The 21,782-nt window shown below is 51.3% G+C and overlaps 1 protein-coding gene across 1 annotated transcript; it reads left to right on the forward strand.

Annotated features, from left to right (window-relative positions):
* Nucleotides 1-19,025: 19,025 nt before the first annotated feature.
* GSX1 (GS homeobox 1) lies at nt 19,026-20,234 on the forward strand. The gene is made up of 2 exons (XM_055703257.1): nt 19,026-19,413; nt 19,879-20,234. The coding sequence occupies exons 1-2, from the start codon at nt 19,026-19,028 to the stop codon at nt 20,232-20,234; spliced, it is 744 nt and encodes a 247-aa protein (XP_055559232.1).
* The last annotated feature ends 1,548 nt before the right edge of the window (nt 20,235-21,782 follow it).

A 21,782-nucleotide genomic window follows, 5' to 3' on the forward strand; every position in this document is an offset into this window, starting at 1 on the left:
TTAGCCTCCTATGTTGGAAGGCACTCTGCATTGTGCACAGCTTGTGGGGCAATTATCCTCTGGGAGAGGCCATGGCACATAGCAGTGAGCGTAGTCAGCTTTATGCTCTTCTATTGGATGTGAACCTTCAGAAGAGTGACCTTCCAGGAATTGTGCAGGTAGAGGGGGTCAGGCTATGCGCTGATGGTGGCTTCCTCTGCTCCAGGACCGATGTGTGTGTTGTGCAGGTCACACTCATGATTGTCAGTGATTTCCTAACAGAGAAATCTGTTTAGAGGTTGAATGAAGGTTGCTGAATGTTGCTTATTCAGCAAAATGATCAAAATCTGGACACTGATTAGGAGTAGGAAAAACAGTATTTAGGTTTTAGATGTATTGGTTTTCCATTGCAGCTCAGTTTCCATCCATTCGATAACTTGGAAACAGTCACAGACTCAGCAGGGTGAATTTGCATGGCCTGGTTATGGAGACAATGAGCTTTTTTTTCCCCATAGATGGGTGCCCTTCACCTTCCGGGGCTGCACCCACCCCAGAAGTAATGCAGCATAGTAGGGACAGGAGGCCTGAAGCCTCTGGTGCTGTGAACCCCTTCTTCTACATTCATTTTCAAATGAGGGTCTATCTTCTGAATGAGTTTGGGGGTGGTCCCCTGGATCAAATGTTTCCACTGCACCTTTGCTTTGTTGCTTCGTGAGGGGCCAGTAACTGGTTCAGATCCTTGCGTCCACATGTATGGGTTGTAGCCCACTTGATGTGTCTCTTGGGCACAGCTTCCCATTTTGCTGTTCTCCAGAAGGCACCTGGCTTGCACACACTCAAACTGTTCTGTCAACCAAGACCAAGGGTGATATGAGGAGATAGTTGGGGGGTTGCTTCAACATAATGCTATTGCTCCTACAAAAATGCTGATGTAAACACATCCTAAGCAAGATGTATCACCTGACATGAGCTCCTTGCGTTTAGTCACACAAGACTTCCCCTTGTCTGGAGTCTCCCTAAAGGGCTCAGCAGCTGCTGCTGTTGCTCTTGGCACTTTCAAGACATGGGAAGGATGCCTGGGCTGTGCTCCAGGGAACCACCTGATGTCAGAATGGGAAATGAAGCTTTATGAAGATAAACCGTGAAGGGGAAGTAGGATCAGAGACTTCTGAACCTTATTCCTTGTGCTGGTGTAGAGAACAATGCAAAACAAAACAATTGAAGACTGAACAACTAAACACTGGAAAGCATTGCAAGGTGGTAGGTATTCAAAAGCTGTTGAAAGCAATGGCAGCTCTTCCACTGGGTTCAAAGCACATTTGACCTGGAATCTGAAGATGTGATAATATTTAAGAAATGAAGTTTAATTTGAGGCAAGGAAGCACAGATGTAGTAGTTTTTCCCCTTGTAAGGACCCACAGTCTCTCAGCACTGGTCCTGTTTGGAGGCTGAGAGCGGGACACATGCCAGGAGCCATCCACCACACCTAACTTCCCAGAGACTGATGTGAAGCAACAGAAAGGAGCAGTGACACAGCAGGTATGATATGCTGGTCTGAGAAAATAAATGGAAATGAGATATTCATTGTGAACAGCAACACTTCTACTATATTTTTTTCCCAGGTTCACCATTTTTTAAAAAAGTCAAATGAACGGGTTATTTTTTGGTTTGATGTTTCTCATGTTTGGGTGTTCACTGTGGTCTTTGTTAGTTTTTATTCTAATGAAAGATTCTCTCTGCTGAACTATTCTGTGAGGCTCTACTGGGGACATTTTTCCATGACTAAGAGAGAATTTCTCTTGATTATACCCCACTGTTACTATAAAATTTTAAATAGTAAAAATAGTATTTGTTGAAACTTTGTTGGGGAGCATTATAATTTAAATATCTAGTGTTTTCAGATGCCACTAAACTCTTCAGAAGGTCGGGTTTATTCTGCAAGAAAGCATAATCCATAAATTCCAATTGAAGAAAACTGACCGCTGCTCTTCTCTCACTTTGTCCCATTTACAGAAGTGCCAGTTGTCAATTGTCAGTAATGATGGGCACATGGAGAACAGTGGTGAGCAATGGCCAGCCTTGAGAAGGGAGGTTTGCGTTAGTTCAGATTTTTTTGTGGTGGGTATAGCTTTTTTGTGGTGGGTATTTGCAAAGGTATAGCTATACTGAAAAAAACCCAAAACTTTAACAAGACATGAAAACACTAGAAAATAACCTTTGACACTTTTCCCATCTAGTTGTGAAGCTGTCGAACATTGCCAGCCTGAGGCACTGAGAAATCATGAGGGAAGCCTCAGAAATACATGGTATTTGGCTTCCATGCTACATTTTCATTAATAGTACTCATCCCTTGATTTTGCTAGACCTAAATCTTTATGAGTTAAGACCTTAACCTTTACAGGTTCACCTACTGACTCCACAGAATGTTGCCGTGAAGTGACTTGGTGGAGCCTCAAGCTCTTTGTTACTGAAGAGTGCAAAGAAAGCCACTGCCTGGGACCTCAGCTCACCATGCAGGCAGCTCCGCAGGGAGACACGCGTAGGCAGGCCACACACCCGTTAGTGTGGCATTGCTGTACGGGTCTGCATGGCAGGTTTTGGTAGGGGGGGGCACAGGGGCGGCTTCAGCGAGTTGCTGCCAGAAGCTTCCCCCACAGTGCCAGCCGGCTCCCAGAGGGACCCGCCGCTGGCCAAGGCCGAGCCCACCAGCGACAGCGGCAGCGCCTCAGGGGCTGCGTATTGAGCAGGGGGTAAAACCCCCCTGCGGCAGCGAGAGAGCGAGCGCAGCAGCCCCGCAGCCCCGGGCGGTGCGGAGGGGCCGGGGGGCTCCGGGCGCCGCAGCAGCGGCTCCCCCAGCCCGCGGGGCAGCCCCCGGCGGGGCAGGCTGTGCCCCCAGCCCACGGAGCCCGCGGGGGAGCAGCTCCCCCCCGCAGCCCGGGCAGGGGGTGCCCGCAGGGGGCCGGGACCCGCGGGGGCCGCGCCGGGGCCGGCTCCGGGCAGGGCCCGTGGCCCCGCGGGGAGGAGCCCGGGCCGGGGCCGGGCTGCGGGCAGGGCCGGGGACCCCGCGGGGGCCGCGCCGGGGCCGGCCGGGCCTGAGGGGCTGGGGCCGGGGGTGAGGAACTGCAGCCCCTGGGCAGGGCTCCCGCTGGAGCAGCCCGTGGGGAGCCGCCTCCCGTGGGGGGGAGCCGCCTCCCGTGGGGGGGACCCCGCGCCGGGGCCGGGCAGGGGGCGAGGACCCTCCCCCGAGGGGCAGGAGCGGCCGGGACGGCGGGGGCGGCACCGACCGTAACCCCCAGGCCCTGCTCCCCTGCGCCGCTGGCAGGGGGGAGGGAGAGGCGTCAGGGGCGAAGTTCAGCCTGGGAAGGAGGGAGGGCTGGGGGAAGGTGGTTTAAGATTCGGGTTTATTTCTCGTTACTCAGATTTGATCGGCGAGAAATTAAACTAATTTCCCCGAGTCGAGCCTGTTCTGCCCATGACGGCACCTGCTGAGCCATCTCCCTGCCCCCATCTCAGCCCAGGAGCCTTTTGCTGTATTTTCCCTCCCCTGCCCGGCTGAGGAGGGGGGTGGCAGAGCGGCTGTGGTGGGCGCCTGGTGTCCGGCCAGGGTCAACCCACCACAACTGCTCACCCCTTCCCCTCGCCCTCCTTTGGACAGTGTCTGTGCCTGTCCCGCTCAGGGGGGCAGTGGAGCTGCTTTTTCCTTCTCTTTTCTGGCCAGGAGAGGAAGAACAGTGAGATACTTGTTGATACACAAATCATTTAGCCACCAACCATTTCTGTCCAGTCCCCATTAGCAAGGACACGTTCACTGATATGTTGGCAAACACTAAAAGTTGGTATCTTTTATTGCAGCTATCTTTCTAGTCTTCCAACAGGTTTACTATGATTTCAAGTATCTTTCCACCAGAAATATTACATGTACAGGGGACTGCCCCACCTAGGTCTCCTCCACTGCAGACTGGCTTCAGTGTTGGTCTGGAGGGACACTGAGGTGAAGATCCTCCTTGCTGAGGTGAAAACTCAGTAATTTAGACTAATTTCCTAATGCTTTGCTTGGACCGTGTTCTTCTAACTCTTACGCTGTTGTGCTTTTAGTGAGATGCTGTGATGAGCAAGCTGCATTGCCATCCTCCCAGGGGCAGATTACATGAGTATACTCGTCGATTTGGGACTAATGCAACCAAAGGGAGTCAGGTTTCTCTTCTAACCCACTGAGCTCCTGATTTTTCCCTTGTCTTTTAACACACATAAATACTCATGGTAAAAGAAATACCCTATCTGTTTTACAGTTCTTCATCCTCTTAATTATTCATTATTTTACCAATTTTTTTAATGCTGTGCTAACCAGAACACCTTTCTGTGGCTTTCACTTTTTCCTAATTTACTGATTTTATATCTCTACCATATTTCCAAGCAAGTGTGTATTAAAATATGTGAGAGATCACAACATACCAGATAAGCTGCCCCAAACAAGCTCCCCATGTGGCAGAAATCATCTGCTTCAGTATCTAAAACGCTGCCACGGGCATTCAGTGTTAAAAACTCCTCATGTCAACCTGCATGCTGAATTAAGAGAAAGAACACAAAATAATGCAAACATGTCACAAGGTTTTTGCCTTCTCCTCTTCTTGGACTCACCTCTCCAATCTGCACAGAAGAAGGATGCTTGCTTGCTGGTTTTGACCACCATTTCAGAAAGGATGTAATTCCTCCCCTCCTCTGGGCTGGAGAAGAGTAAAATTGTCTCTAGTTTGATTTACATTTGATGTCTGAGCTGCTCCAGGATCACCCAACCTGACAGAAGAGCTGCAAAATGCTGTAATGAAGTGTCACACTGCCAGCCTGTGCTCCCACACCCTTGGTTCAGGGTCAGCTTGTGGAAATAGAAGGCTTTCAGGGCTGACCTTGATGGAGCCTGGTGCTGTGCAAATACCCAGTCAGAAGGTTTCTGCCCCAAGGAGCCTGGGGCAAAGCCAGAGGAGAGATGTTGAAAGACAGACACAAGGGCAGTGTGCATGCAGGCAGGTTGCATTTAAAAATGTTGTGACATTACACTTTTCTCTGTTTTGGCCAAAACTGGACTGCTACTGGTAGTGAAATAACACATAAAGAACACAGTGGTATGAGAAAAGTCAAAACTTTATTAGCACCTTTTGTGTTCACATGGTTCAGGGACTTAAACAGTAGGAAATAATAGAGAAGATTTATACTGAGGGCTTCATTTACATCTCACACCCATTTTTCATAACTCCATGACTTCATGACAAAGTGTAAATTGACATTGTCACAGTACCAAAACACCTGCAACACACACAGATGGTACACACATGCACATTCAGCTGTCCCAAGCCCTTCTCACAAGCACTCATTTGCTGGTGTTTTTTTTGACCTTTTTCTGTGTGCAAGCTCTGTCCGTGTGAGCAGAGGTGAAGCTTCAAGTAAGGACTGGTAAACAGTTTTCACATGTAATTTGGGTGAAATTATATGTACATGTTTCTCACCAGCCAGTCAGCAATACCACAAAGGTGACTTTCACTTCCTTTTCGTTTACTGCTGCAGCAACGACAGCAAGTGAGCTCTGGTTGTGCAGGAGGGAAGTGCAGACATGCACGCAGACACGGCTTCCCAGAAGGCCAAGTCAACAGTGAAACATCAGAAACATCTGTTCAAACCCACGCACCCAACACCACCATTTCCTGAGGAGGGTTTATTCCATGGCCTTTAATTCCAAGCAGGACTGTATGTGACTTGGCCAAGTGAAACCAGCACAGAAACAGTCTGCCGTGTGCTATTGCTGCTGGTACGTGTCTGAACCCCACTGTGCTGTGCTGCCCTGGACCAGGTTCCTCCAGCACTGCAATGCTCGACACTTCAGCCTTCTGGTACATGTTAGTTAAGGAACAGACAGCTGAGATTTTTACACTTTTAAACTAGGGAGTTGCTCCACTTGAGTACCCCCCACTATTTCTCATGATACTCAACACAATTCTGAGACGCCTTTCAGCAGAGATGGGCATTGCCCTGCAAAAATTACTTGCTGAAAATGCAGAGCTGAGGAAATTGGTAGAAAGCAGCTGGCAGTGGGGGGAAATGTGTGTGTAGGGGAGACAGATGGGGCAACAGCTGTGCGCACCCACACAGTTTAGTGGGAGCTTATGCAGGCACAACTTTACTTGGGCACTGAGGGGATGAAGGTAATTATTCTTTGTCCTTCCTTATTTTGCCTCCCCCATCCAGTGCCACACATGCTTTGATATGGCAGTGGCAGAGGTGAGCTCTTCCCTTTACGCACATTTACATCTTAGCTGCCTTCCCCCCTGTTATGGGAGCTGCAGCAAAGGTAACACTCCCTTGTTTCTCCCTTGTGGGCATAGCTGGAAAGGCAGCAAAGGGACATGTGCAAGGGCTGTTGAAATAATGCTGCTTTGCCCACATTGCCTGTGTTGAACAAGCCCATATAACCAGGAGAAATAAGATCCAAATGTAGAAGAAACACAGAAAACAAGAAACTACTTTTAAAATCCTAAGCAAATTTTCCACACTAATTTTTCTGAAAAAATAGCTTTGCCAGCTGCTACAGGTATCAGCTACTATTTGAGCATCTTTCTAAAACACTGCACCTCTCCTGTTAAATATGCATCAGTGCTAATAAAAATCTGAAAAATTCAAATCACAGGACATAAGGATCAGTTCCCAGATGCAGACCACAGAAGATTCATTTCATCTGATCCCAGTAACATATAAGGAGCCAGGAGTGATAAATGACAAGCTGTGACAGAGATGGGACAGGACCTGTGATGCTTGCCAGGCAAAGAGCCCACTGACAGCAGCTTCTGGAGTGACCGGGGGGTCTGTGGAATGAGTTGGTCTCAGAAAAGCACTAGTGTTGTATTCATCCCTGACAAACACTCTGAGATAGTATAACAAACAGCTGAATTATATTCTGCATGCTGGTAGGCTTCATGGGGCTCAAAATGGTGATTTTCAGCTTCAAGTATTGCATCTTTGTATGTGTGTTTGTGCTTTGGATTTTTTTTTTTAATGTTTTACTGGCATCTTTGATATTTCTTTGTCTTTGTTTTTCAGGGAGAGGGAAACATTTGTCATGACTTTGACTCTGTTGTAGCAGCCTTCGCCAGACGTTCAGTCTACTTCTGAGCTTGCTTTACATTGAATTAGCTGTCTTGTCTGCAAAGTACTTTTGGCATCTAATTTAGATCCCAAACACCTGCCCCAAAGGAGTGTCCCATTTGCAGACAAGCTTGGGACAGTCCCGAATAGACAGGCACAACACACACGTTCTTGTGCTCTTTTTTCTGATCACATGCAACCAATACAATAATTCACTCAGAAGGTCTCATCCCTTCCAAGGGAGATTTTACTGTTGATCTAAATGATGTTACTTTAGGAAGAGGCAGAGAGGCACAGAAGTTGTGGAGCTGTTGCCACCATGGACACTGAGCCTGAGGGCTCCCAGCGATGGCCGGGGTGCTGCTGACACCCAGCCGGCTGGCACTGCAAAGGCACCGGGTGCCCCAGCGCCGAGCAATGCCCTCACCCTGCTGCAGCTCCTGGTGGTGTGTGCTGCACGGCCACCACGGCCACAGAACAGGAGACCTCCTTCCACAGCCACACATAAACATGCCCTGTGTGAGACAAAGTGGCAGCAGAGAAAAGGTCAGCAGGAGAGGCCAGGGGGCAATGAGAGGGCTGCACCCCCTGGCCAAGCGCGGGGCTGGGGGAGCCCTGGGCACTGCTCGTTCTTTGCAAACTTGCTGGGGAGAAACAAATTACTCTGACCCCAGCCTTGGCTCCGGGACTGCTGATCTCCCCAGGGATGGCTTGGGAAAGCACGGCAGGGACTCCAGGGAGCCTCTCCAGCCACCGTGGGCGCAGAGTCCTGGCTGGCCATGCGGGAGGGTGACCAATGGAGGCAGGGCTGGTTGTGAGGCTGCTCCACTCGGGGGACCCCAGGCTGGGATGGGGCCCTTCTGCTGCCTGCTGACCACAATCAGCCCCTGCCATGGGCCTGCTCCCCCCACAGCCACAGCCAGAGCCCCTTAAAGAAATCTCATGTTTCCAAAAATGGGACAGTCAGATCCCTCAGAAAAATGTGTTTCTGCTGAGCCAGACACCACACCAGGGGAACAAACAGCCAACACACAGACACACACCCCCACACACAACAGCATGGCATGAGACAACAGAAGTCCTGCACTTGTACCTCCTTATGATAATGTTTTCTTCTCCTTCCTAACTCGTGTCATTTCCTTCAAGAAACACATCTGTGTAAACGTGTCATATACTTCCTCATACTTTCAAAATCCAACTTTGATGAGCCTGCAAATAGGTAGTTAATGCAGCCACCCCAGGCGATGCAGGAGCATGTCTGGTGGCCCTGGGGCAGGGACAACACTGGGTTCAGGGCCCCAGGAGGCCATGTCTTCAGGCCAGGGCAGTAACAGCCTGCAGCTGCAGCTGGATTCACCTGCAGGTACCTCTCTAGTCCTGATGCACCCGGGGAACAGAGCCTACACCCTGAAGGCTGTGAGATATAAATCCTGCAGCTTTGCTGCCCTGGGAGAGATGAGTATTTGCACTTGCTGTCTGCCTCTGTACATATGTGTGTGTATAAAAAACAATAAATGCTGTGAACTGTATCTAATGGGATGATGAACAGTTGTGCTTCATGGAAGTTCTGCTAATCCTGTATATTAAAGTAATTTTGCACATGAAGTACCATAGTAAAGACAAAATGTACGTGCAAATGGATGATTAGTAATCAAGCCTACAAATAACTGCCCCAAAATGTGTAAAATAAGGGAGAGCTGTAGGATTACTTTCTTCCTGTGGAAGCACTCCGTGTTGCAAATTATTTGCTTATTAACTTTGCTGAGAGAAGGCGAGCTTCTCTAGGCCAAAAACAGCACTGCAAAGCATGGATGGACCAGCTGATGGAAGAAGTGGTACCTGAAAACAGATCAGCCTAGGCAAATACCCTAGGCAAAGGGAAGAGAGGGTGTTGCAGCTTCATGAAGACGGTGATGGTAAGGCCAAGACTTGTGAGCTACAGCTACCAAAATGATTGCAGGACTGGAGAGAGAAGCCCATCAATATCCAGGCCGGTCACAGCCTCCTACAAAGTGCTGCTGCTTTTACTTAAGAGCAGGATGCTTACTATACCAAGAGATGCTGCAGTGTCCTGCTTGGAACAGCAAAGCAAATTGGACTCAGGATCCTTCTTTCACGGTCTCAGCTCCCACAAGGAAGATGTAGTTTTGAGGCTATCAGTGGTAAAAATACTCCCATCCCTTCTGAAGGAAGGAGGATCTTTCCTGACGTGAGGTTGATTATGCTGCTGGAAAGGAAGGGATTTAGTGAAACAAAACACAGAGCATGTCCACAGGACAAATGAGGTGGACACTCGTTGCAGACATGCTCCAGTCTGTTTTTTCTTGCTGTAGAACAGCTCATCTGTAAAAGCGGGTAAAACTGCAAATGCAAGTAGGAGGTTTTGTGCCACTTTTCCTTGTTCTGCCTTTGCCAGTACTGAAGAGTCTTTGCGGGTAGCAGAAAGGCTACAGAAAGGACTCTGTGCTGCCCGCCTCCTGCCAGGCCCAGAGGTGGCCAGGGGAAAGATGTCTACGTGATGACAATACTGGTGAGCATTTCAGAAGATCATGGAATGGTTTGAGTTGGAAGGGTCCTTAAAGATCATCTAGTTCCACTCACCCTGCCATGGGCAGAGACACCTCCCACTAGACCAGGCTGCTCACAGCCCCATCCAGCCTGGCCTTGAGCACTGCCAGGGATGGGGCAGCCACAGCTGCTCTGGGCAACCTGTACCAGTGCCTCACCCTCACTGTGAGGAATTTCTTCCTAATATCTAATCTAAATCTACCAGGATTGCCAGAATATTTAAGCTCCTTTATGTGACCCTGACTTCTCTGTTTGGTCGAGCCAAATCTGTAGCTGTTTTAATGGCAAAAGAGCTGGAGGACATGCATTGGCCATAGTTTTACCCTTCGTACATTGACATAATAATGATTTCCACTTGCAGAGAGTCTCTTGTCCTTTCCTTAAGCAACGTGGCCAGGATACGACTTAGCAAAGAAGATCTCCTAGTTACTCTTGTGCAGGGGTCCTCAAACTACAGCCTGTGGGCCGGATACGGCCCCCCAGGGTCCTCAATCCAGCCCCTGGTATTTACAGAACCCCCTGCCCCACCCCACCCCGGGGGTTGGGGGGGAAACCAAGCAGCCGCAGATGACTGCCTGCCACTGCATCCGTGCGCCGGCCCCCTGGTTAAAAAGTTTGAGGACCCCTGGTCTTGTGTGTACATTAAGCATATCAATGAACATACCAAAAGCCAGCCTGGATCTGGAGGGTTCTGACATCCTCCCAACTTCCAGTCCTTTTCCACCTGTTTTTAACCATGAAGGAAATAATTTCAATATTTGATCTAAGCTTGGTCATGGGGAAAAAAAAAAAAAAAGGTGAAAGTTTACCTAACATTCCTTAGGAAGAAAAAGGTATGGTTTGTGCAATTGCTGAGTTTTTCCAATTAGTGCTGAAGATTGGGTCTAAGTATTTATTTGCTCTGGGCACAATTAGTCTTCTGACAGCTGTAGATAATTCTGAAATTTCTCTCCTCATCTTGCTTAATTGCAGCATTGCTTTTCCACCAGCCTGTTCTTTATGGTGAGATTAATATATCACTTAATTATATGTGCCCATCACCAGGACAGTAGTCTCCTAATCTGGGGCAGAAAAAATGCTGTCCCTTTATGGTGCATCCTTTTTGGTTTTTTTCCTAGCCCTATGCCTGGGAAATGTGAAAAATTTGCAGAAGATACTATCGATCCTGCTTGTCCTCCCTTGACAAGGATCCTTGATCTTCTTGTGAGGATAACTGGAAGACTTCATTCATCTGACTCAGACCTTTTCTCTCACACTTCTGAATTAAAAGCTTTTAGAAGAATTGTTCTATTTACTGAGATAGTGATCTGGCTGAAGAGAAGAACACAAAGACAGTGAGTGAAGGTGGTGATGGAGAAAATTACGGACACTCTGAAGAAGAGGAAGAAAAGTAAGGAGAGCATCCTCCAAAGAAGGAACAAAGTTGGAAAACTGGAGGGAAAAGTTAGAAAATACAGAGTAAAGAGGAATGGCTGACTGAAATCTAATGGATCACTTTGGTCTCCTGGGACACATTTTTAACACACAGGGTTCTACTTAGTTTCCATAATTGGGGACAGGAGTGGAGTTGAAGGGCTCTGACCTCACCTATACAAGTTGCCAAAGGCATCAGAAGAGCAGTGGTTCAAACATAGAAGTCAAAAGTGGGAGAAGCCATGGAGTAGAGGGGTTCTACACAGCCTGCTCCTGGCTACCACACAGTGCACCCCATGGCTTCTGGAAAGTTCATGCTCCAAAGAATTGCAGCATCCATCCATGAGAAAAAGCAACAGCTGAGGCAGAGCAGTACAGAGAGACAGCGTGAGTGAGCTTCGCCTGGACAAGTACACCTGGGTTAGACATTTAGGCATTCTTTGTAGCACCAGATAGGCATTTCTAGTGGGATTTTTTTAATTCTAAGGATTTTTTAAATAAGTGAATCCCTCCCTGCAGATATCTGTTTCTCCCCACTGACTACAAAGGCAGCCAAAGGTGACCAGCTCTTACATAGCCTCCCTCCTCTTAAAACAGCACTTTCCTTACGTCTGTAGTAGGTACAGTGCAAAGTAACACACTGAGAAGAGTTTATGTACCCACAGTAGCACTACATGGAGAATAAAGTTTGATTAAGATTATTTTGTTTCTTACAGAGGATAATGAATATTTTTAATGACTGCCAGTAAGCATTTATAGTACCGCACATTTAGCCTTTCATAAGTAAATGTTTAACACAAACTGCCAAAGTTGAAGTTCAAGGATCTCACAAGCTCTGTGGGATTCCAGAATTCCATGACATCCAACTTGTATTTTGGACTATGCCGTCTTCCCACTGAACTTCACTGACATAAGGCCCATATCTTGAGATAATCTCTTTCAAACAGCTACCAAAACGCACAGCTTTGGGCTATCTTCCCAAAGCATAAAACAGCTCTCCTTGGGATCGTGTGATGGACAGTATTGCTGAAGCACAATGGGTGCAACCACTCTAGCCTGTGACGGGAAAGACTGGGCCATTAGACTAAAGCCAAGCAGTGAACTCCTTCAAGATAAACTTTGAGCCTCCTTGCTCATGTACATCCCTGGCAATAGCTCCAAACTTTCTATGTGTTGGGTCATTATACTTACAAAAAACAAGGAAGTGGAAGAATGAGGTTGGCAGACTTTACCTGAATTTGAAATACACAAAAAATGCAGGGCCATCATATATGTTTGTCATGTACTGACTTGGATATCCATGTTGGTGTTTTTGTTAACTAATGCTTGTTTGCTCCTCTAAAAATGTTCTGCTTTGTACTGGAAGATTTCCATGCAAATGTAAGGAAGTCAACAAATGACTGTGCTCAGCTTCCAGGAAATTATTTCTATTACATTGCTACAATATGGTTGTGTATGGCTGTACAATCCCATCCTATACACTTGATATGTCAATTGATATATTTAATAATATAATACACAAGTTCATATCCAGATATGCAGACACAAACACGTGTAACCTAATTTGTTCTGGATACTCTACTGTATTCAAAAGGGAGTTTTAAGCCTTCAAAATGTAATGAAAAGAAGAAAATTATTTTGTCAGTTCAGAGTGTTCTTTTTCTCAGTATACTGCCAGAACTGGGAAGTTAAAGGAATTAACATACCTTGGTGAGGTCTGCTTTACACAAGCTGAATAAGCATCTAAGATAACAATTTCACATTCATGTGTGATAAACACTTGAGGAACATGCATTTGCCAACATCAAAGAAAGAACCGAGCTACACAGTTCTGATCTGCAACCTTCTGGCTCTGTCACTACACCAGTGGCAGTGGCCAGGAAACCCTGCTGCAGGCAAGCAAGACTCCCTCTTCACTCCCAACCCTTGCCTTTCCCCATGCACACCCTACCAGCCATGGATCCACAGTGAAACACCCTGCCCCATTTGCCCTAATCCAGGGGTCCTCAAACTTTTTAACCAGGGGGCCAGCATGTGGATGCAGTGGCAGGCAGCCATCTGCGGCTGCTTGGTTTCCGCCCCCAACCCCCGGGGGGGGGGGGGGGGCAGGGGGGTTCTGTAGATACCGGGGGGGGGGCGGATTGAGGACCCTGGGGGGCCGTATCCAGCCCACGGGCCATAGTTTGAGGACCCCTGCCCTAATCCTTTGACAACACGGTGTGTTTCTGCATGTAGCTGGATGCAGCATTGCAAAACTATCTAGGAAATGTCTTTGTGTTGGGCAACTAAGTCTGGGAAGTTTAAGTCCTGATAGTCTTCCTAGCAGAGTTTGATCTTGAGTGCCTCTATTGACTCCAATATCTTCAGCTCTTTGGTATTCTTTTTTAAATATGGGGAAATCCTGCTTTTTCCTTTCAGTTTCCTGTGCAACTTCACTTAGGAGAAGCTGAAGAAAGATCTTCAACAGTGACTCTAACAGACCTTTATTTGTCTCTCTTCCATCACAGAATGCACTAGCCAGATGTCTCATTCAGCAATAACCACAGTCACTGCAGAACCCTCCTTATCTGCCAGGCTGAGGATGATAAGCCACACTGAAACCAGTGTATACACAGTCCCAAGTACACAAGCTACAGATCAATATGGTTTGTTGAGTACTTGCCACATGAATGTAATTAAAACCTGCAAAGAAGTTCATCAGGCTGCAGAAGACTGTTCAAATGCTCATACAAGTAACAGATACGACATCGTCCCTTACCATATGACATAAAAATTTCCCTGTGGATGTTATCAAAGAGCAGGCTAACAATGTCAAAAACTTAGAGTTTTTAAAGGACTTGACATATGTACAGGTGAGAAATTTGGAGAAAATAGAAGATGACAATAAAAAATGGCTGGGAAACAGGGTGAATTCTGCAGCTGAAGGGCTGTATCTCTAATGATTTAATAATTTAACCAGATTTGCAGAACTCATACCCAGCTCCTTTTTGCAATTCCTTGTTTTCATTACCCTCAAGAGCTTCTCCATCCTGTGTGTCCTTTTGTCTTACAAGGTCACCAGCAATTTGCAATGTGTTTTCTCTGTAAAAGCAAAAGGCTGCTTTAAATTGTATATTTTACCTGTTCTTACTTTTCCTGTTACTTTTTCACCATTTCTTTCCAACTACATTTTTGACATCTCCTCCTGAGTGAAAGGTCAAATCAAAGAGGAGAAACAGAGCAGCAAACTGTCATCTTAGAAGAAGATTACAGGATTCTTTTGCAGACCCACCCTGTTAGCAGGCAGTGAGCTTGAAGAAAAGCTAAATGGCAAACCTTTACCCAAGATATCTGCTGTTGAAAGAGAATAAAGGAAAAAAATACAAAAAAACAAGCAGCTTTGGAAACAAGCAGCTTTGATTTGGTCCTCCTGTGGCACAGGTTTTACTGACATAGATTAATTATTGTCTTGATAGCTTGTGATGGAAACTAGATGAAACTGGATGAACCATGATGGAAATGTAGCAGGGCTGCACGGTGAAGGCTATTGCTGGCAGGCTACCAAATGTATACAATGATAAATTTGGAAGAAATTGATAGGTAAGACAAGAGCTGAAGGAAAACATAGGGAAACTTCATGACAAGGCAAGCTGTGGTTTTACTTTTTTAAAGAACTGGAATTAAACACAAACATGTAACTTATGTTTCTGGAATCCCTTGCATTGTGGATCACTGGAGGTCAGGAGTAAACCACAGAAAGATCACTCTTACACTTGCGCTTTTCCCATCAGCTTCCTTAGATTTCCACTACAGCCACTGCTGCAGAGAAGTTACAGCAGTAGATGGGCTGCTGGTCTGATGCAATGCAGCCTGTGTTCAGACTGCGGGTTATTTCTGCTTCTCTGATGGTATTCACAGACAGTGCAAAGTAGATCACTGAGCACATGGTGAAAAGTGGAGGGTTTTGCCCTGCAGATACTCAATACCTGTGTTCTTCTCACTGTCTTGTAGTCTGCTTCCCTTCCCCGAACGCTGGCTCTGAGGGTGCCAAACACTTCCAGCACCTGACTGAAGTCAGTGCACAAAATATATGCTGCATTTTTCAGACCCTGGGCTTCACATAAACATAGTGACACAAACACTCCATGAGCATCATCTTCTGCTGGTCCCGGATAGGTACTAGCCCTCATCATTTCACCTTGGTTGTCTATCAGCAGAACAGAGCTTGCTCCACCTCTCCTCTGAGATGCTGTGGAAATAAAGAGGCACTGTTGTGTCAACGTGAAGGAGAAGCCCATGAGGAAACATTCATTCCACACAGAGTACAATTCTAATCAGGAGCCAAAAATAATGTATTTTGGGTATCTGTTCATGCAGTTAGACCTGTTCAATGAAGCAAGAGACCAACAAGGAAAGTACAGCAGCCACAAAAATCAATTTTGCTGATAAAGCAGTGATTTTTTAGAAAAATATATTTCTGGTTACTCCAGTAAACCTAAGTTTATTCTGTGGTCAAGTTAATTAAAAGGGTGCACAGGTACTTTACAGGCTTGCTCCTGGGTGTGTTTGTCCAATGTATAAAGGCACATTCTTTGGACAATCCACCACACGCTGTGTGGCTTGTGGTGTGTGGCTTGTGATTTGGCTTTGGTTTACATTGGTTTATTTGTCATTAGAAAATCGTTTCTCAGGCTAGGCTGGGAAATATTACAGTCACTCACAAATTGTCAGCCCTCCTCAGCTACCAAGGACATGGTCTCCTTGGAAATAGTCGTTCCATTCCACCCCATTAGGATCTCATCCTCACCTCCCCTGCCCCCAGACCAACGCACCTCTCCATGCTTTCCTCAGGAACTGATGGCGTACGTCACCCCCCACCCCCAGATATTAACAGGAACCACCCGGAGAGTGAGGGCCTCGTCAGAAAAGGCAACGGCGTGCCCCTCAAAATGATGAGGGACCTCTTTGAAGCCAATGTCCATACAGCTGTCCCCAGGCAGTGGCAGTGTGACACCTTCTCCCCTCACAGGCAGGGTGGCAGAACACACACCCCCCCAACCCCCAAGGGGGAAGACACGCCTCAGTCAGTGCCAACGCTTTTACTCCCTCTCTCCTTCCTTCCCCGCAATGACACCGGACCCCACCTTCACTGAGGGTCCCCCCCAAGTGATGCTCGCCCTACCACCTCCCCATCCCCTTCTCCGGGGGGTGTGACAGCCAGTGCGGGGGGAGCGCGGGGGCCCGGCACTTCTCTCCTTCCGGAGCCCAAGCACCGGGCACCCCTGTCCCGGCACGACCCCCCGCGAGGCCGGGGTGGCCCGGCAGCGTGCGGCCGCTGGCGGAGGCAGGTCGCGGCGGGGCCGCCCCGCAGCCCAGGGAGGGGCGCCCCCCGCGCCGCCCGCAGCGCGCACCCCGCCGGCCGCTCGCTTCCCCCCGCTCCCGGAGCCGTTTTCGTTTAGCGGCGATCGTTGCGAGATAGCAAACATACGAGGCGAATTTCCCCTATTAAAAAAAAAAAAAAAAAAAAAAAAAAAGGAGGGGGCGAAAAAGGCTGGGGAGGCTAGTTTAAAGCGCTGGGATTAAAGGTCTGTGCTAGTTTCAAGCGCTCATAAAACGGCCTGAGGATGCTATTTTGCTGCAGTCTGGGTTATTTCAGCCCACAGTTGCACAACAAACCATTTAAACATTTCAGCACAAAACAGATTCCATTGTTGGACTGCACATTAAAAAGTGTTATTCGCTTTGAAGTTTTTGTCTAATGGCTCTAAACTGAAAGAAAATGTTTTCCTATTACTTAATTCAATCATAGCGAAGAGGCTTGGTAAAAAGCCCACGGATTTTGCCCAAAGTGTGACAGAGTTCTCTTTGTGTTTGCTTATCCTCTGCTGTCACACACTTTAATTCGCCTCTCTTTATCTGGCATTCAAAACTTTCTTCAATGACATTCAATAAGGTCCAGCGGCTGGAAAAAAAACTGGTTATTTTTTTGGATATTCTTTCCCAGTAGCTTTGGGCTTGGTGTGCATTCAGGAGCTGTTAACCCTTTGCCTCCCTGCGGCTCGGAGCCCTGGGGTTCAGCCCCTGGGCAGCGGGAATCCCTCGGGCTGAGGCTGAACCCCCCCCCCCCCCTCGGTGGCTGGCCACTTCTCAGCGGGGAGAGATGCCCCTTCCCGGGCGCCAGCTCCGGCGGAAAATGTTTTAAATTGCCAGTTCCTTAAAAGCAAAGCAAAACAAAAAAAGTCCAAACCCCGTTAACGCTTTCAGGGGAAGGACACTTGGCAATCCTTTCTAAATCATTGCGGGACGGAATTTTTACCAGCATTCGTTTTGTTCGCTCTGTATTTTTCGCCGTTTATTTGTGCACATACGTACATTTCTAGGTTCGGGTATCAACAGTATCACGGCAAAACTCCCATAGATTTCAGTGAGAAAAGCGACTGCAGGCAATAACAGCCTCTGCGCAAGCCGGAGACACGGGGTTACACTGCTTTCAAGGCTTTTCTTTCGCTTCCTCCCTTTTCCCCTTCCCTTTAAAAAAAATCCATTTGTTTTTGAGGCGGGCAGGTTACTGCAGGCAGAAATCGCCCCCCGTTTTGACGGGACTCGGCGGGTGCGTGTTTTGCCTTGTTTTCCCATATGTTAAACGGGAAGATCGGAGAACAAGACATATCCCAAGGAAATTTTTTTTCTCTATTTGTTAGCATTCCTTATTCACTTACAAACTCATCTCGCTCCGGGGAGCCCAGCTCCGGGAGCTCCTGCGCGGTCCGCGCACGGTTGCGCGGGGGAGCGCCCGGTGCGCATTAGCTCAGACCAACGCGCAGAAATTCGCGTTGGAAGTTTCAGCAGCCAGTGCTAAAAAATTCAGACGCCACCGCTGTGTTTAAGCTAAATCTCATCCTAGGAGAGAAATAAACGGGTCCCCTGCCGGTCCCCGCAGCCCCAGGGACTCCCCGGCGCGCTTTTGCGCAGCGCGCCGGGGCCGGGGCCGGGACCGGGGCCGGGACCGGGGCGGCCACGCGTGGAGCACGGCGGTGCGGTGGCCGGTGTTACCGGTAAAAGCGGGCAGGGGGACCAGGTATGAAGAGGTGCGGAGCTTGCCGAGAGTCTCTTGTCCCTCCGCTCAAGCGCTCGCCGCGGGTGCCTCCGGCACGGAGTGGTATCTGCGCGTCGGGGTCTCTGTGCCCGCACCGGCACATCGCGCTGCTCGGGGCGCTCCGTGGCCGTTATCCGTGCCCGGGCGCCCACGCCCACGCAGGGGCCGGGCGGACGTGGCTGCCCGTGGAGCCACCGGCGGGCACATCTCAAGTGGCCGGGGGTTTCGCCCGACGGCGGCGACGGCGAGAAGCGATGGGTCCCAGCACCGGGCTGGGAACAAAGGCGCGGGGCTGCGGACGGCGGCGGGCGCTGTAACGGGGACGAAGCAGCCCAGCGGCGACGGGCGAGAGAGGGGCCGGCGGGGCTGGGGGCCCGACCTGCTGCCACAGGTGGGAAAGGCACGGGGGGGCTGGCAGGGGAAGCTGGCGCCGGCGGAGACCGCGGCTGCACCGACAAAATAAACAAGGGGGAGCGGGCTGAAAGCTGGTCTGAAAGCGAAGGAGAGCGATAAAGAGAAAGAAAAGAATATTAAATCGCGAGAGAATGAGAAAATAACCCCGCCAAAGGGAGAGGAGGGGAGAGGCCGCCTGCTACGGCGTGGGTGGGGTCGACAAGAATAGAGTACATTATGCAGTTCATTTAGTTAACAAGGGAAATAATGAGGGAGCGTGCGGCGTGAATGCCAAGAGAAGAGGCACAGAAAGCCTATTGAGCGCCCCGGCGCCGCCATCACATGGCGCGGGCGCTATTTAAAGCGGGCGGGAGGGCGCCGTTCAGCACCACTCGGGCTGGCCAGCGGCGCTGCGCGGGTGCTGCGCGGGTGCTGCGCGGGCGCTGCGCGGGCGCTGCGCGGGGCCATGCCGCGCTCCTTCCTCGTGGACTCGCTGGTGCTGCGGGAGGCGGGCGAGAAGAAGGGGGAGGGCAGCCCGCCGCCGCCGCTCTTCCCCTACGCCGTGCACCCCTCGCACCCGCTGCCCGGGCTGCCGGCCGGCGCCTGCCACGCTCGCAAGGCCGGGCTGCTCTGCGTCTGCCCGCTCTGTGTCACCGCCTCCCAGCTGCACCCGCCGCCGCCCGCCATCCCCCTCATCAAGGCCTCCTTCCCCCCCTTCGGCTCCCAGTACTGCCACTCGCCCCTGGCCCGCCAGCAGCACTCCGTCTCCGCCGTCAGCGTCGGGCACGCACCGGCGCTCTACCAGGGAGCCTACCCGCTGCCCGACCCCCGGCAATTCCACTGCATCTCCGTGGGTAAGGGGGCACCACGAAGGGGGGACAGGGGGGGCACGCCTGCATGCTAACGGCGCTCGCTGCTGGGAGGTGATGGGGATCCCAAGGGAGGCAGGACCCTGCCGACGGCACATGGGGAGGTGGGTCACTGCCCAGCGCCCGCAGGCTGGACGGGAAGTCCCGGCACCTCTCTCTGCCGGCGTCCCCAGAGGACGCGCAGGGGAAGCCCCGCTGCTGCCCGCCGAGCCTCCGACCCAGGCGGTGGGAACGGGGGGAGGCGGCCCCGGCACCCCGTCAGCTCGGGCTCCAGGCCGGCAGCCGCCTGCCGAGTCGCCGGCCCCCGGAGGAGGGAGGGCTGCGGCCCCGCAGAGCGGGTGGCGGGGCTTCGGGGGCGGGGGGCGCTCAGCGGGGACTGGCGGGCGCTCGGCCCTGCGGGGCGGGCGGCGGCGGGTCCGGCAGGTCCTGACGGTGCGCTCCGCTCCGCAGACAGCACGTCCAGCCAGCTGCCCAGCAGCAAGCGGATGCGCACCGCCTTCACCAGCACGCAGCTCCTGGAGCTGGAGAGGGAGTTCGCCGCCAACATGTACCTCTCCCGGCTGCGACGAATCGAGATCGCCACCTACCTGAACCTCTCCGAGAAGCAGGTGAAGATCTGGTTCCAGAACCGACGGGTCAAGCACAAGAAAGAAGGCAAAAGCAGCTCCCACCGCGGCGGGGGGGCCGGCCACAGCTGCAAATGCTCGTCCCTTTCCACCACCAAGTGCTCAGAAGACGACGAGGACTTGCGCATGTCTCCGTCCTCCTCGGGGAAGGACGACAGAGGCCTCGCAGTCACCCCTTAGCCCCCCCCCCCCACGCCCACCCCGGCTCCCCAGGAACTGTAGCGAGGGCAGGAGAGAGACTCCTGCCTGCTCCGGTGCTGACATCCAGCAGAAGGATTTTATACCGTTTTGTATAATCTGTGTAATTTACGAAGGACTTTCTCGCCTTTCTAGACCCCCGGCCCGTGGGGGCGGGTGTCCGTGCGCCCTGTTGTAAATAAACTGCTCCCTAGGACCCCAGGCGTCCCCCAGTAGTGCTGTCTCACTTGTCTCCCCGCAGGCGCAGCCCCGGGCCCGGGAGGCTCCTCTCAGACCTGCCCGCACACCGAGACAGCGCGGATGCTGCGCGGCGGCGGGCGGTGCGGGCTGCCTGGAGAGATGCTGTCCCGGCATCCCTCCGGTAACTCGGCGGTGCCCGAAAGCGGGCGGACAGGGAGGGTCGGGAGCTGTTTGGGTTATGATCTTTTTTATTTTTTTTTTTCTTTTCTTTCCAAAATTGTTCTTGATTTTGTTTTGACTTCGTCGCTGCCGGGCGCGCAGCTCTGGTTGTATCGTTCCGTCCCCTTCCCCCCGCCCCCCACCCCACCCCGGGAGATATTTATTTATTTATTTATGTGCAGAGAAACGACGATGGCGATGATAATAATGACGATTATAACAATAAAAGCTCGTTGGTGGTTTATTTCCTTCGCTTCACGTAGAAAGCAGCTGCTCTGTGCCCGCGGCGTGCTCTGGGCGCACCGTCGCTCTCCATCCCTCTCCGCCGTAGCCCGGCCCCGGGGCTCGCCGGCCCCTGTGATCGCGGCTGGCAAGCGCTGTTCCTTTCTCCGGGCCGCGCTGAAGGTGCGGGATGCGGGGCACCCCTGCGCCCCGTCCTGGGGGCTCTCTCGGTGCTCCCAGAGAAAATAAAGGTCAGGCTGAGGACCCGCTCGGCTGAACACCTTTCTTCCCTTCTCGTCCCATTCGCAAGTCTGAGGGAGAGACACTGTTTGCACACGCCTATACGTACAGCTATAGGTGAGTACAAGCAGCCGGCTGGCGGCTGGGCTCGGCTCCTCTATCCAGGTGCCCGCCGCTGCTACCCGGGAAGGATGGACCCGGTCCCCCACTAGTCCGCAGGGGCCGGGGCCGAGCCTGCGGGGTCCCTCCTGCACGGCCACCGGGCTCGGGAAGGCCCGCTCCGGCCTCGCAGCCTCCGGACAACGCTTTGCCGTCGAGGGAGCGGAGCGCCCGTTTTTACGCGCGGCTTCCCGCACCCGCCTGGCCGAGACCCCCGGTGGAAAAGCAGCCGGCAGGTCCCGCAGCCCCCCGGGTGCCAAACGCGGTGGCGAGGCGGCGGGGCCGGACCGGCATCTGCCCCCCGAGGGTGCGGGACCACCGGGGCCCTGCGCTCCCGCCGCCGCTCCGTTCGCGCAGGGAAAAGCCCTTTGTGCGGAGCCCTCCGCTCCCTCCGGGCTCTCCGGTGGCGTGCAGCGGCCTTTCCTGTACCGGCGGCCGATGCTTCGGGTATCCCCGCGGTGACGCTGAGCTCTGCACCGCCCGACCCGCCGGGTATCATGCCCTGCAGCC

This window comes from Falco cherrug, chromosome 2 (genome assembly GCF_023634085.1).
Source record: "Falco cherrug isolate bFalChe1 chromosome 2, bFalChe1.pri, whole genome shotgun sequence".
In the NCBI taxonomy this organism is placed as follows: Eukaryota; Metazoa; Chordata; class Aves; order Falconiformes; family Falconidae; genus Falco; species Falco cherrug.

Bases quoted from the DNA above. Each gene is read 5' to 3' on its own strand.
- GSX1 (XM_055703257.1), top strand. From the start codon at position 19,026: ATGCCGCGCTCCTTCCTCGTGGACTCGCTGGTGCTGCGGGAGGCGGGC. The intron at 19,414-19,878 runs GTAAGGGGGCAC...TCCGCTCCGCAG, and splicing joins ATTCCACTGCATCTCCGTGG to ACAGCACGTCCAGCCAGCTG.